Genomic DNA, 15607 nt, shown 5'->3' with positions numbered 1-15607 from the left:
TTTCTCCAACTAAATATTGGGAAGACCAAAGCCATTGTCTTTGCTCCCTGCCACAAAGTCCATTCCCTAGTCACTGACTCCATCCATCGCCCTGGGGGGGATCACTGTCTGAGACTGAACTAGACTGCTCACATCCTTGGCGTCATATTTGACCCTGAGATGAGCTTCTGACCACATAGTCGCTCCATCACCAAGGCCGCCCACTTCCACCACCATTACATCATCCGTCTCGTTATTTGGATATCTTATCTTGACAAGTACTGGTTTTAAAATGAAATGGCATTCACTGCTTCAGCATAGGAGTTCTTTTGCCTTTGCTTTGTGGCCTGGATTAAGATACAATATACAAATAAAAGCAAGAAGTGTTAGAAATACTGAGATGGTCAGGCAGCATCTGTGGAGAGAGAAGCAGAGTTGATGTTTCAGGTCAGTGACCCTTCATCAGACCAATACACAAATACTGACTAAGGATGTACACACATCTGCAGTAGCTTTCTAGCTGAGCTTATCTTCTGGAAAGAAGTCATTAACATTTTAGTTGCATCAGGAATTCTGCCTAAGTTTGTGCTAAATCAAAATGAGGAAGTAGGCAAAGTCATGATCAGTAATGGTTGGTTCATCAGAGGACATCTTAAGATAGTTAATGTCTCAAAATTAATATTTGACATGAAAAGGTCTCACACATGAAAAAGCATAAGAATGTAAGAACATCAGAAAAGTCCAGGATTAGAAAAGGCCATCAAATCTTATCCCTCGAGTTCCATCGTTCTCCTATGCTAGCTAGGACTTTTCCTTTTACATGGATTATATAGCTTCCTTGAGATTAGGCAATCCCTGTGTTTAAAAAAAAAAGTTTATTTTTTACAAAAAACAATAACAAAAATTAACATCACTTCAAGGCAGAGTCCATTGCACTCATTTGGAATGTAGGCTGGAATTTTACAGTGGGCGGACAGGAGCCGGCCTCCGATATAAAAGTCGTAGTCCCAGCAGCACCACTGGGAGCAGTGACTGCAGCCCAGAGTGCACAGAAGAAGCCTGGGAGCCGGGAAGACAGGTAAGTTTTGGTTGCCTTGCCGGGGGTAATTGGTCGTGCCCCGGCGAGGCAAGGGTGGTCGTTTGGGGGTGAAGGGGGGCATGTTAGGTCTTGGGGGCGGTACTCCACCAGGCACAGGGTGCCCAATCATGAGGGACGCTGGACAGCTGCCTGGATTTCCCAGGCGTCTTTTCCAGGCTCCAGGACGCCCGCTTGCCAGGCGTAAAGTCCACGTGGAGGCGGGTGAAGGCCCTTAAGTGGCCACTAAGGGCCTTGATTGGCCTGGGACAGGCGGGCTGTTTCTCGCACACTCACCCCACGTAAAGGGCGGCAGAGACGGTAGTGGATTGGGAAAGCCTCCCGCTCCATATTACGCCACCTCCTCGCCACTATCCCAATCGTTGGGGTGGCGTAAAAGTCCGGCCATAGACTCTTTTGGGTGCAATCCTGCCATTATGGACTCACCTGACTCCGCCTTTTTCAGAAGCCAAATTTAGAATTGCACTATTACGGTTGGCAGCTCGATTAAAATTGTTACTAGAATCACCGAGTTGCAACCTGCGGATAGCTGTAGAACTTTGACCTGTGAGCCAGTCGAGCGATTTCTCTTTAGATCGCAGAAATCTTATTATCTGAAAAGTGTTAAGTGGCATTGTTACATGTTTGATGCAGTTGAACTTGGTGAACTAGAGTGTGAAGTTTACAATGATATAATTCGTCTAGAAAAACCAATAGTGATATTACCACGAGTGCTGAATGCATTGTATAACGTTCCTTTTGTATGGTTCTCTCCCCAATCCTTTGGGCAATAGTTACACCTCAACCAACAGCACTACGAGATTTTCAGGTCATTACCACATAGTTGCTTGTGGGGCTTTGTGTGTGTAAATTATCTGTTGTGTCTCCAATAGTAACTACATTGTAAAGTACTTTGGAACATCCAGATGTTGTGAAAGGTGCTATATAAATCCATCTCTTTGACTTCATTTGCTGTAATATTTTAGATTGGTCACAGCAAAATGAGAAATCTAGTTATTAATTTTAAACTGCTCAATTCAAATTAAGAGGACTGGCGTGTATAATGTGGAATCTCTGGAAAATTTGTACTCCATCGTTTGCCTATGTATCCCAGTGTTCTGTTTTTAAAAAATATTTATAGTGTCCAAATGTTGATGGTATCCAGACTACTATCACTCCACATTTCCTTAACAGTTCAGTTCTGATCATTGTATAGTTTTATGGTACACCTTTTATGTTTGTTTTCCTATTTTGCAACAGTGACTACACTGCAAAAGTACTTGAAAAAATGCAAAAGACTGCAGATGTTGGAAATCTGAAATAAAAACAAGAAATGCTGGAAATACTCAGCAGGTCTGGTAGCATCTGTGGAGAAAGAAGCAGAGTTAACGTTTCAGGCCTGTGACCCTTCAGCAGAACCCTTTATCTGATGAAGGGTCACTGACCTGAAACGTTAACTCTGCTTCGCTCTCCACAATTGCTGCCAGACCTGCTGAGTATTTCCAGCATTTCTTGTTTCTATTTCTGCAAAAGTACTTCATTGGTTGTAAAGCTCTTTGGGATGTTCTGAGATTGTGAAAGGAGCTATATAAGTGCAAGTCCTTCTCTTTTCTTTAACTGTACTCCAGTCCAATTGTGGTTAAGCCAGTCAGTTGTCTTATAAACTCCCTGCACACTGGGCTGAATATGCTGTGTGTGTGCAGTCTGGTTATGACAAGTTGGCTGTTAGTATAACAATATATACATATATATCTGTAAAGTGTTAGGAACTAATTCGCTAGGAATTAGTTGTTATGTGTAAGTGTTCCAGTGGGGGGCTTCATCAATGGCTGCACTGGGGAGCCATCAACAAGAACCAGTTCAGCCAAGTTCTACAGCAAAAAGCATGATGTTGAAATAAACAAGACTGACTCCAGCCTTTCTCCAAGTTTAAAGTGTGATTCTTTCCAACATTTGGGAACCAGAAACAATATAAAGACGAAACATGGTGACAGCGAGTGTCTGAGTAAACCTACAACATTTTTAAAAGCATCAAATTGAGAAAAGTGACCCAAATTAGTGCCAGAGAGAGAGAAAGAGAAACTGAGTGACTCGTTCAAAAACTCTAAAACAAAAAAGATTGAAATGCCAGCTGAGACAGGAATGAATGCACTGCTACAGCCGATCATGAATTGGGGAGCTGATGATGTCATAGAGGCATTTGAGAAGTTTAAACAAAAGTGCAATTTGGCATTCAATAGTTTCCTAAAAGGCACTAGTGACGAGGAGAGGGTCAGCTATATCCTTCTGTGGGCTGGAGATAAAGGATTAAATTTATTGAACAGCTGGGACCTAAGCTAAGAGGACAGCAGAAACCCAGACAAAATTTTTGAAAGGTTCAGCACCCATCTCCAGCCAAAATCAAATCACCGGATATACTGATATGAATTTCAAGGCCTCAGACAGGAACTAGGTGAGCCTATTGACAATTTTGTAGCAAGATTGAAAAATGCAGCTGGAAAATGTAAATTTAAGGACACAGAAGAATGGCTGATAGATCAGCTCATTTGGGGTTCTGAAGTACAGAAAGCTCTAATCAGACTGACAAGCTTGCAATATCGCCAGAGCATATGAAGCCATGAGCAGACAGATGAAGACTCTGACCTCCCAAATGGCTAGTCTTCAGTTAAGCCAAGAGACCGGCAGCAGGGTCGATGCAGTGAAACAACAACTGAAGAATGTACACCAAATAGAGAGAAAGACGTGCAGGAGCTGTGGATGACCACATGAATTGACAGATAGAAGGAAATGCCGCGTATATGGATCAGTCTGCAGAGCTTGCGGAAAGACCAGTCACTGGGAAAAGATGTGCAGAACAAGGCAAGAAGGTGGTAGACGAGTCATCAGAGCCAGAGCAACAGGGCAAAGGAATAGTGAAAGAAACCAAAACATCCATACGCTGGAAGATGGCGATGGGTTTGAGAACATGATCGACATAGGAAGCATAGAACTGCATGAAATGTCTGGATGAGACAGTTCCCAGAGAAAAGTAATTCATACAACCATTCAAATCATGAGGAGGCTGAGAAATAAGCCCACAATGATAAATCAGAAGGTGAAGATTGATACTGGAGCACAGAGTAACATCATCCCGCTCAGACTATACCAGCAGATCTTTCCTGAAAATTTGGAGAAAAATGGTTATCCAAGGGAAGGTGCTCTGAAACCAAACAACGCCATGCTAACAGCATACGGGGGAACTGAGATTCGACAGCTAGGAACAACCCAAATCAGAGGGACACACAAAGGAAAAGATGGTCCAGCTATCCTGGGGTTGAGCAGTTGTGAAGAGCTGCAGATTATCTCAGTAAACCAAGAGGTGAAGGAGGCAACACTGAGGGTTGAAGATAGTACACCCATTGAAAAGGGCCCTCTGGTAAGAAGCAAAGAAGATCTAGGCATGAAGATTCATCACCTAGTGAATGTAACACCACCGAAACTGAGTCAAATTAGAGATGAGACCAGCAAAGATGAGGAGTTACAGATGCTATCTCAGCAAGTGATCCAGAGATGGCCTGATAGGATACAGCACACACAGCCACCAATATGGTAGTACTGGTCTATCAGAGATGACATCTCAATAGAAGATGGTGTTCTGCTAGCCAGATCCAGAATAATCATACCCAAATCAATGCAGGAAGAACTTCTCCAAAAGATACACGAAGACCATATGGGAATGGAGAAGTGTAAGCTCAGAGCCAAATCAGCTGTGTACTGGATAGGCATATACAAGATATTGAAAGTATGGTGTCTACAGGCAATGTAAGCCAGAAGTACAGAAACTCACAACAGAAAGAGGAGATGACAGCTACTGAAGTACCACCCAGACCATAGCATAGTGTAGGAGTCGAATTATTCACACCATAATCAAGAATGGTATCTCAAAGTTGCAGACTACTACTCAAAATTCCCTTTTATCCAGAAGATGAAAGACTTGAGAGCCACAGCAATAATCTCAGCAGTACGAGTTCTGTTTGCTGAGCAAGGGATTCCTGAAAGGTTAATATGTGTCAATGGCACCCAATTTACATCCAAAGAATTTAAGGAATTCGCTGACCATTATGGGTTCAACACCATCACCCCATCACCATACTACCCACAGGGACACGGATTTACAGAAAGACACATCCAGACGGTCAAAAGAATACTTGTGAAATGCCAAGAGACGAAGGAAGATCCAAACCTGGCCTTATTGTCACTCCGATCCACACCTCTCAAGGCTGACACGAAATCACCTGCAGAGCTGTTAAATGGAAGAAGATATAAGACAACTCTGCCAAGCAAAATACATCCTTCAAGTGACCAGGAGGAAGTGAGACAACAACTCATTGAAGCACAGGAAAGAGGAGAGCAACACTTCAACAAATATGCTAAATCCGTACCCGAGCTGTTGAAAGGACAAACTGTACACATACAGGATCGAATCATGAAAACCTGGAGCCCAGAAAAAGCTGTTAGTGAAGCTGAGACCCCGAGGTCATATATCAAAGAACAAAGAACAAAGAAAATTACAGCACAGGAACAGGTCCTTCGGCCCTCCAAGCCTGCGCCGATTCAGATCCTCTATCTAAACATGACGCCTATTTTCTAAGGGTCTGTATCTCTTTACTTCCTGCCCATTCATGTATCTGTCTAGATACATCTTAAAAGACGCTATCGTGCCCGGGTCTACCACCTCCGCTGGCAACGCGTTCCAGGCACCCACCACCCTCTGCATAAAGAACTTTCCACGCATATCCCCCCTAAACTTTTCCCCTTTCACTTTGAACTTGTGACCCCTAGTAATTGAATCCCCCACTCTGGGGAAAAAGCTTCTTGCTATCCAACCTGTCTATACCTCTCATGATTTTGTACACCTCAATCAGGTCCCCCCTCAACCTCCGTCTTTCTAATGAAAATAATCCTAATCTACTCAACCTCTCTTCATAGCTAGCGCCCTCCATACCAGGCAACATCCTGGTGAACCTCCTCTGCACCCTCTCCAAAGCATCTACATTCTTTTGGTAATGTGGCGACCAAAACTGCACGCAGTATTCCAAATGTGGCCGAACCAAAGTCCTATACAACTGTAACATGACCTGCCAACTCTTGTACTCAATACCCCGTCCGATGAAGGAAAGCATGCCATATGCCTTCTTGACCACTCTATTGACCTGCGTTGCCACCTTCAGGGAACAATGGACCTGAACACCCAAATCTCTCTGTACATCAATTTTCCCCAGGACTTTTCCATTTACCGTATAGTTCACTCTTGAATTGGATCTTCCAAAATGCATCACCTCGCATTTGCCCTGATTGAACTCCATCTGCCATTTCTCTGCCCAACTCTCCAGTCTATCTATATTCTGCTGTATTCTCTGACAGTCCCCTTCACTATCTGCTACTCCACCAATCTTAGTGTCGTCTGCAAACTTGCTAATCAGACCACCTATACTTTCCTCCAAATCATTTATGTATATCACAAACAACAGTGGTCCCAGCACGGATCCCTGTGGAACACCACTGGTCACACGTCTCCATTTTGAGAAACTCCCTTCCACTGCTACTCTCTGTCTCCTGTTGCCCAGCCAGTTCTTTTATCCATCTAGCTAGTACACCCTGGACCCCATGCGCCTTCACTTTCTCCATCAGCCTACCATGGGGAACCTTATCAAACGCCTTACTGAAGTCCATGTATATGACATCTACAGCTGTTCCCTCATCAATCAACTTTGTCACTTCCTCAAAGAATTCTATTAAGTTGGTATTAAGTTATCATTGAGACTGAAACCGATAACCAAATGAGAAGGAACAGAATCCATATTCAACTTACACCTGAGCTCAAACAATAGAAAAGACCATCAACAACACCAGAAGTATCACTATCCAGTGAGACAACATTAACAGCATCACCAGCAAGTGATACAACATCGCCTGTACGGCATGCCAACTCACCACTGAGAGCCAGAAATGCCAAATCTACAAAGTGGAGGCACAACATCTTACCACCCAAACGATACCGTGAATAATATTTGAAAAAAGAATGCACACTATAAAAGACTCTAGAAAGGGGTTCAGATTATTTGCACAAGTCGGATGATCGTTGTTTATATTGATATAGGGGCATTATGTTTTATAGAAAGAGGAATGTTATATATGTTTATATTGTTATACTATCTGTAAAGTGTTAGAAACTAATTAGCTAGGAACTAGTTCCTATGTGTAAGTATTCCAGTGGGAGGGCCTCATTCATGCCTGCACTGGGGAGTCAGGTTATATGTAACACAAGAACCAGTTCAACCAGGTTCTGCAGCACAAAGCATGGTGTTGAAATAAACAAGACTGACTCCAGCCTTTTCCAAGTTTAAAGTGTTGATTCTTTCCCACATCTGGGAACCAGAAACAACATAAAGATGAAACATTGGCCATCATGTTTTTGTAAAGTGGTGACATTATTATCCAAAAAAACACAGCTGCCACCAGAACAACATACTTCTCCACCCCAGGAAAACTAGTGGCATTTGGGAAGGTCCAGGTTTTTTTAATGGATTTTTGGTATTTCAGAATGCAGTAAAGAAGTCAGCAAGTTTACCCTAATGTGATCCATAGTACAGACAATGCCAGCTGAAGACCAATATAGAAACAGCTGTAGATTAGAAGCAGTAAGGGCACAAACATTCACTCCAATGAGCATCTCCCTCCATCCAGTCACTACTCCCATCATAAATACCCTCTATTTCCAATTTTTCATTCAACCTCTTTATTTAATCCCACATCCGAAAGTGGTTTCCCATAGCTTTTAGTTTAATCAGAAGTCTTTTATGTGGAACTTCATTCAAAGTTTTCTGAAAATCCAAAGATTCAGGGTCACGAATCTTTGGACTTCTCTACCCACAGAGAGCTATGGAAACTGAGTCATTGAATATATTGGAGGCTGAGATAGACAGATTCTTGAACTATACGGGAGTTGAGGGTTATGGGAAACAGACAGGAAAGTGGTGCTGAGGCCATGATCAAATCAACCATGACCTTATTGAATGGCGCAGCAGGCTTGAGGGGCCATATGCCCTACTTCTATTTCTTATGCTGTGACGGAAATCACACCAGCCAAATGGAAACATATTAATTTCGTCATATGGGACACTGCTTGAAACTTTTTTACTGGACATTGCAAATAACCTGTCTAAAATGCAGAACTGAACAGCTGAAAACATGGCTGCACATTTGCATTCTGAGAAGACAAGGGCTGGCTGAGAGACAGATGAATAAAGAGACAATGGGGGTGGTCCTTGATTCAATTAGCAAGATTGGTCTGGGCAATAGTGGTGATCAACACCTTTTAACTTTGTATGAGACAAAACTCCACCCCCCAATGAGTATGTCTGGAAAACTCTGAAATCCAAAATGCCTCCAAGAGGTTGCTCTTTCAAACAAAGATGGTCACAGGACCTACCTGCTGGTAAGAGCGGGGCTTTTGAATTGTGTCACACAGAAAGGAAACAGACTGCAATTCTGAATCTCAAGAAGAAGACATCTCACTCTCTCTGTCTCTCCAGCAGTCTCAGGAAAACTACGGAGGCAGCTCCTGCACTTCAAGACTACAGACAAAGCCTCTCTTTGGCCTTCTGGTACCAGAGAAGCAAGCCTGGAATTGTGCACGTGGCCCCAGCAAGGACGCCAAGACCTTAACTTCAATTGAGGACACTGTACCAAGGATAGATACTAAGAACCGTATCTGTATTCCATTTATTACAAACTCTACTTCAATCCTGCCCTAACTCTTTCTCCCCCTCTGTATCTATTTGTGTGTGTATGCGTCGCATATTTTACTAATTTTAACCGGGTTAGAGTGATGAGGCTAATAAACTTGCATCTTTCGTATTTAAACTCCAGAAAACCTGTCTGGTTCATTTGCAATTGCAATTAGCGTGCAGTGACAAGGGCTCACTGAGGTGGTAAGCTAAAATCACTGTGCTTTAAAAGATAAACCCTGTTACGGCCAAACCAGGAAAGGGGCAGGAGGGGAGCCTGAGACCCTTCCTCACCCGGTCCTATAAATGCTCTTTTGTAAATTTTATCCTCGTAAGTTCCTCTGTCTATTTGTAACGTTTCAAAGATTTCAAGGAGGCTTAAGCAGGCTGATCCTTCCCCTCCTAAATTCATGTTGGCTGTTTCTTAGTGCATTATCACTGTGCAGATACTCCTTCAGCATACTGCGTAGAATGGCTCCAATGCTTCTTTATCGAGGATGTTATCCTGGTCACTTTTATTAAAATATAAGCCTATATGCAAATAGCCCACAATGCAGTCTGTAATACGTTGGATCTAAAAGCAATAATGTTCCATATTCACTAGTTCCAATTCTGTTTGAGCATTCCCAGTTTATATTTTGACTGAAATCGATCAAAATAAACATTATTGTCTGTACGTGCCCTTATTATTTCATTATATAATACGCTATCATCATCATCCTTATTCAGGGGTTTGTAGCAGACTCGCATTTTGAACCCTGCCTCCATCTACTTGTTAACTCAAACAAAATTATTTCATTTTGTGACTTCCCTGGGACATAAAAGCAACTTTCTTAATTTCATATTTACTCCTCCTCCTCCTGTATTCCCTGTTCAGAACATGCTGTGCCCATGTACATTGAATTCACTTCCACCCTCTTGTTAAAGTGCAGTTCCATCAACATAGTTGCCCGTTAGTAGCTCGGTCATGAATGACCACACCTGTGGAGCCATAACTCTGCATGAGTTGGCACTTTTTTTAGGGGAGGTGGTGGGATTAAAAAAAGAGGAAGAGAAAGATTTAGGGTGTGGGCCATATAAAGATGCAAAAATGCAACTCTCGCATTGTTGGGTAGCAGATCACATCTTTTGCTGAAAATGAAACCTGAGCTAAAAATGGGAAGCCCACTTTATAGGGATTTACAATGTGCCATAGTGTAAACTCACAGAATAGGGATATTGCAGCGGGGTTTACAGATGAAGGCTGTTCTTGGTTGATCCAGGAACTGAATGAGAAATTCTTGGCACACTGATTCCATCCCTTTGAAAATGTTAACATGTAAGCGCCATTTAAATGCGATTGCTTTTTTTTAAAACTTTTGAGCCAGTCAGTAGTTTTTAGCTATTAGCTAAGTTATGATGGCTGAGTGTTTGTTTTATGCTATACATTTTATACCCATTTGGTAGTAAAGGCCAGTGAGGAAGTGTGGGGATCAGGGGAGATCATGACTTCCTCAATCGCTGATTAAAGATTGGCCAATTTTGGATGTCAGGACTCATGTATAACTACTGACGACTTAATTACCACAGTTTAAAATTCTTGATCATGATTGCGTTGCCATTTTGATTCTGATGCACGTACAGCATTGGAAGATATCATTGGAGCTGTGCCATGCTGAGTTGACCAAATCTGGACTTTGAGCTTCCTCCCTTCTGCCATGATAATGGTTACTTGTCTGGAAAAGGATGGAAAAAAGAGTTACTTGCATGTATATAGCGCCTTTCATGGCCTCGAGAAAGCCCAAAGCACTTCACAGCCAATGAAATACTTTTGAAGTATTGCGACTTTTGTAATGTAGGGAAACAAACTCATCAAACTGTTCTGATGTATATATTTGCAGTGAGATGAGCCTGCATGTGCTGAAAAAAATGTGTTATATGTCACAGGACGATGCCATGATGCCACAAAGAGTGAGGCTGCAGTATGAAGCTGCCCTTAGACGCACCAATTGTGTAAGTACTGAAACTGGTCAGATCTTTTCATAGTCAAGTAGCTTTCTACCATCTTAATTCATTTAATAAACATATGGGAAAAGTCACATTCTGCACTTGAAAGGAGCATAGGTCAAACAATCAGTGCTACAGTGTTGCAGCCCTATCTCAGATCCATGTTCATTTCCAATGCAGCTCCGCACTGGGCGCATAGGGTAAATTCAGTGACCCTATCATTTTCACAGGAGTCATGCCTTGGTTGTAGAAATTATGGAAGATCTGGGGTTTCGCTTTCTGTGCTAGCCGGCATATTGATTTGAGATTTCTTTGTGTGACTTTAGTTTCCCCAATTTTATCAGTAGTCCCTACTGTTAAACAACACTCTCCAAACCTTCTCAAAGGCACAAAAAAAGAACCAGTTTCACAGAATCACAGAATTATTACAGCACAGAAGGGGACCATTCAGCCCATCGTGTCCGCACTTGCTCTCCGAAAGAGCAACTCACTCGGTTCCATTCCCCGCCTTCTCCCCGTAACCCTGCACATTCTTCCTTCTCATAGAACAGTCTAATTCCCTTTTGAATGCTTCAATTGAACCTGCGTCCACCACACTCTCAGACAGATCTGGAATGCACTAATAGCAATATCTCCTGGGTGAAGCTTGACTTTTTTTGAATTACTTATAAACATTCCTGTGTCTTTTGTGATGGTCAACAGTGTTGTGCCCACCTAGTCTGTCAGTTTTCTTCTTCAAAAACAAAAGTTCTGGTGAAAGGTCATCAACCCAAAAGGTTAACGTTGTTTCTCTCCCCATTGATGTTGCCTGGCCTGCTGAGTATTTCCAGCATTTTCTGGGTTTTTTTCTTCTTCTTTGGTTAAGTTTTTAAGTCTGTCTTCTCTCCTCCTTCCCAATTTGTTAATATTGACTTTTCTTGTTTGTCAATCATACAAAGTCTTTTTGTACAGTTTCAGTTTTCTGCTCTATAACATTCCAGCAGAAAACATCCTGCACTGTACTGTCGACATGACAGTTCCCCACCCATTCCAATATAAAACCCCAAAAGATAACATGATTTCCAAATAATCACATAGGCCATAAACTTTACTGTTGTATCTCTCTGCTCTTTCCACCCTCCCACCCCATCCTTGACAACCAATACAATCCACACTGCCAAGCCTTCTGAGAGGGAGAGAAACCTATTCTGCATATGCTGGGAATGAGTGTAAGGTCTTTTAGCTGTGCACAGTAAGCCCAGATCTAACACTTGTATTCTCCAGCTCACTGTGAAATCCACAAGTATTCATTAAGAGCCTTGTAAAGGTGAATCAATTGCACTAGAATTATCTACCTCAAGAAAAGAACATAGATTTGCATTAACAGGTATCCAATGCAGACAGATGTGTTTTACAGAGGAAATCATACTAGAACAACTTGCATTTAAATAGTGACTTCAGAGTAGCAAAATGACCCAAGGTGCTTGATTCACAATAGGTTATCTACTACACTTTAAAAGTGTGAATGAATCATAACTTGCAACCAATGAAGCTACAAGTAAGTTAAGAACTCTTGGCCTTCTAAATAGGTCAGACATATCCTAGTTTCTTGTAAATTTCTCATTATCTCTGGTGTTTATCAGTGCACTGAGGAAGTGCAGAAGTGGAACTCTCATCTCTGTTTAATGAGTCTTTGCTTCCTGCAGTTTTGGTTTCTGTGGTGTGTTTCTGTCAAGGGCCAAATGTTAACTCAATGCAACACGTTAACATTTTCTTTTACACTGCAGCAAGATTAAAATTATTTCCTACAATAGGAAGAATATTGACCATTGAATAAATCTGTGGATGGGTGGCAGCGAACTACAAGCCTTCAGTTCAATTGAACATTTCTGACAATATTGCAGGCTAAATAAGCAAAGCTTGAATAGGTAATGAGCATCAGCAAAGCCTCCAGGTTATTTTACTGAAATTGCAAGCATGGCAGACACTACCTTTTTAAAAAAAAAACTGAAAAGAGTTGCTAAGGATTATCATTTAACCTTCTCTACATTTCTGTCTTTCTTATCGAGATGCTACCCTCTGGAACTCTTTTCCCCTCTTCGCCTTTCTATTTCCATCCCTTTAAAAGCCTCCTTAGAGCCTAGCTTTTCAAATATGCTGTTGGTGGTGACTGATAGCTTGTTCATTGATTGGATACACTGGGGAACTGGGACCAAATGTAGCTCAGCAAGGACAGGGGTGATTGGTAAATAGGGCTTAGTGCAGGATAAAATACAGACAGAACTTTGAACTGAAATTTATGGAAAGTAGAGGATAGGAAACTGGTCAGGAGAACATTAGAATAGTTGGGCTGTATTTTTGAAGCCTGATGGAGGGCAGGGCCAGAGGTGTGCAGGCCCAGAATTGCCAGCCAGTGTGCTGGTTTGCCAGCACGGTTCCGTCCCTGAGCCATTTTCGAAAAGGCCAAGCGGGGGCAGAACCTGCTCGCAAGCAGCGAGTAGCCAATAGTGGTAATTAAGGGCCCTATTAAGGCCTCTGTCCCGTGCCGACTGAAATTTTTCAGTCACCAGCCAGTTCCCCTGTGCTGGTTGAAACATGGCCTGTGAGAGGAGGCAGCCATCTGGCAGCAGGCTGGAGGGGCCAGCACTCCAGTGGGCTTTTGGAACCCCACCCCTTCTGCTGCTGCCACTATAAGGCAGTGACTACAGCTGTGGCCACAGGTCGCCCTGTGGAGGGGATCCCCACCACGAGGACAGCCTGGCAGCTGTGGCCTTGATCTATTTTTATATTTTTTTTTAAAAAACGTGTTCAGAGGGCGCCTCAAGATGGAGGCACCCCCTCTCTCTCCCACTGTCTCCTACATCGATTGGCAGCTCTTTCCTCGATGGTGGGGCTGCTGATGTGTCCTTATTGGTGGGCATCCTATTGGCCCTGCAGCCTCAGGACCCGAGCTGGTGTCTTTAATTGGACGGTGAGCACGCCCTGTAGCTGTTAATTGGCCTGGCACAGAAAAATCGCATTCGAGGGCTACCTCCGACATGGTGTGGGATCGGGACTTGGAAGTATTCCTGATGCAGGGTTCCTGACTCCAGAAGAAAAACCCAGCCCGTTAAGTCTGGATGAGGATATCAGTAGCAAGTGGGCTGAAGCATAGAAAATAGGAGCAGGAGTAGGCCATTTGGCCCTTCGAGCGTGCACCACCTTTCAATACGATCATGGCTGATTGTCCAAACTCAGTACCCTGTTCCCGCTTTCTCCCCATATCCCTTGATTTTTTTAGCCCTAAGAACTATATCTAACTCTTTTTCTTCAGTTATGGAAAAGAGAAATATACAGATGCTAGTTGTTGTTTGTGAAACCATTGAGCTCAACCGTGTGAGACAGTTGAAACAATGTGGATCTATCACCATATCTCTCTTGATGTTGATTCAGCTCTCGAATCTGGGATAGTAACTCCTCCAACCTTGATGCTGCCATTGCCAATCACTTGTTTGAAGATATCCTAATCGATAGAAATAAAGAAACAGGCAATGAAGCTGATGATTCTTTTCCAATAGTTTCATTTTTGTTAAGGGCACCTGATGCTGACACGCCCACTTTAAACTCACAACCAAACAGTTGCTATTGTTTATGTTGCATTACATTTACCTTTAATTTTCATTTTTTAATTGTTTCCATGCTTCCAGCATGGTTTAGTTGGTAAATGCACTCGATTGACTGGTACTAAGCCACAATCTCCTTGGGGGTTTGGTCCTGGTCTGTGTTGTGTTAACTGATCTCAACAGGGAGCAGCAGTTGGGTCCCAACAGCATCCTTGGAATCAGAAAGAGGTAAATGAGCTAGAGTTTCTGTTCCTGATTTGTTATTCAGTGAAATTAGTGGTAAAGTATAGGCATGGACATTGGGTGAGGAAAGGGTCACAATGGACTGGTCTGTCAACAATAGCTATCTAGGCCAATGAATGGTAACTCGGGTGCCTATGTAAATACCTATGGAAGTATAACTCCAAAAACAGAATGGGGGTTATTTTGGTCAATGAGGGAAAACAGGCACTAACATGGTGCATTGGGAGTAAGACATGCCTGTTTGAAAGTCTGGGTTAGCACACAATTTTGGTCTTAATTGCAGATTACCATAATTTGAATTTGTCTGCAGGTGATAAACAGTCACCTGCAAGTTTAGGACTCAGGTGATGATTAGATGCAATTTTCATGGAGCAGTATATGGCAGAATCTTATACCCTTTATCAAACATATCGAGTGTCGGGACCATTTCTCAGTCCCAACCCCACAATGGCTCTTCGGGCCAGCTGGGAGATCTTCCCGGAGGTGGCCAATTAAGAGGCAGCCTCCAGGTCCACCATAAGGACAGATGTTGAGTTCCTGGGGCTGCAGGCCCAATCAGAGGGCCTGTGGCCTTAGAAGGATCGCAGCCCCACCAGCAGAGATGGACGCTGCTGCTGCACGAAGGGGACTATCCTCTGAAGATGTACTAAATGTATTTAAAATATGGCCTCGGCTCCCAGGCCATCCTTGAGGAAAGGAAGCCAGCTGCCTGTAGCCACAGCTGTAGTCCACTGATGCCTGAGGCTCATGGCGGGGGGGTGGGGTGGTTTAGAACAGGAGGCCTCATGGGGCCTCCCTCAGGCCAGCCGCCTCCAGGGCACCTGCCGGGCTTGTCTCTTTGTGGGGGAGGTCCATCCGCCATCAGGAAGGTTCCCAGTGTCCCCAATCAGCCCAAAAAGGACAGTTAATTATGCAGATTGGCTACCTGCTGCTGCCGAGTGGGTAGCCTCTGTTGGTGATGACTCACCTTTGGG

General features: G+C 43.2%; 1 protein-coding gene across 8 annotated transcripts in view; it reads left to right on the top strand.

Moving 5' to 3' along the window:
* Positions 1-15607, top strand: part of b3gntl1 (UDP-GlcNAc:betaGal beta-1,3-N-acetylglucosaminyltransferase-like 1) — a 351083-nt gene that overhangs the window by 26384 nt on the left and 309092 nt on the right. For 6 of the 8 annotated variants that reach the window (XM_068057997.1, XM_068057993.1, XM_068057996.1 and 3 more), the window contains one exon: positions 10750-10815. The exons of 1 other annotated variant lie outside the window; for it this stretch is intronic. In XM_068057997.1, the coding sequence (XP_067914098.1) occupies positions 10750-10815 (66 nt within the window). Of the gene's footprint in view, positions 1-1008; positions 1058-10749; positions 10816-15607 lie in introns of those variants that run through there. One more of the 8 variants, XM_068058001.1, reaches the window with a different exon arrangement.

Source organism: Heterodontus francisci, chromosome 26, assembly GCF_036365525.1.
Source record: "Heterodontus francisci isolate sHetFra1 chromosome 26, sHetFra1.hap1, whole genome shotgun sequence".
NCBI classification, from domain to species: Eukaryota; Metazoa; Chordata; class Chondrichthyes; order Heterodontiformes; family Heterodontidae; genus Heterodontus; species Heterodontus francisci.
The sequence above is the reverse complement of the archived record's forward strand: the minus strand, read 5'-3'. Positions and strand labels throughout refer to the sequence as shown.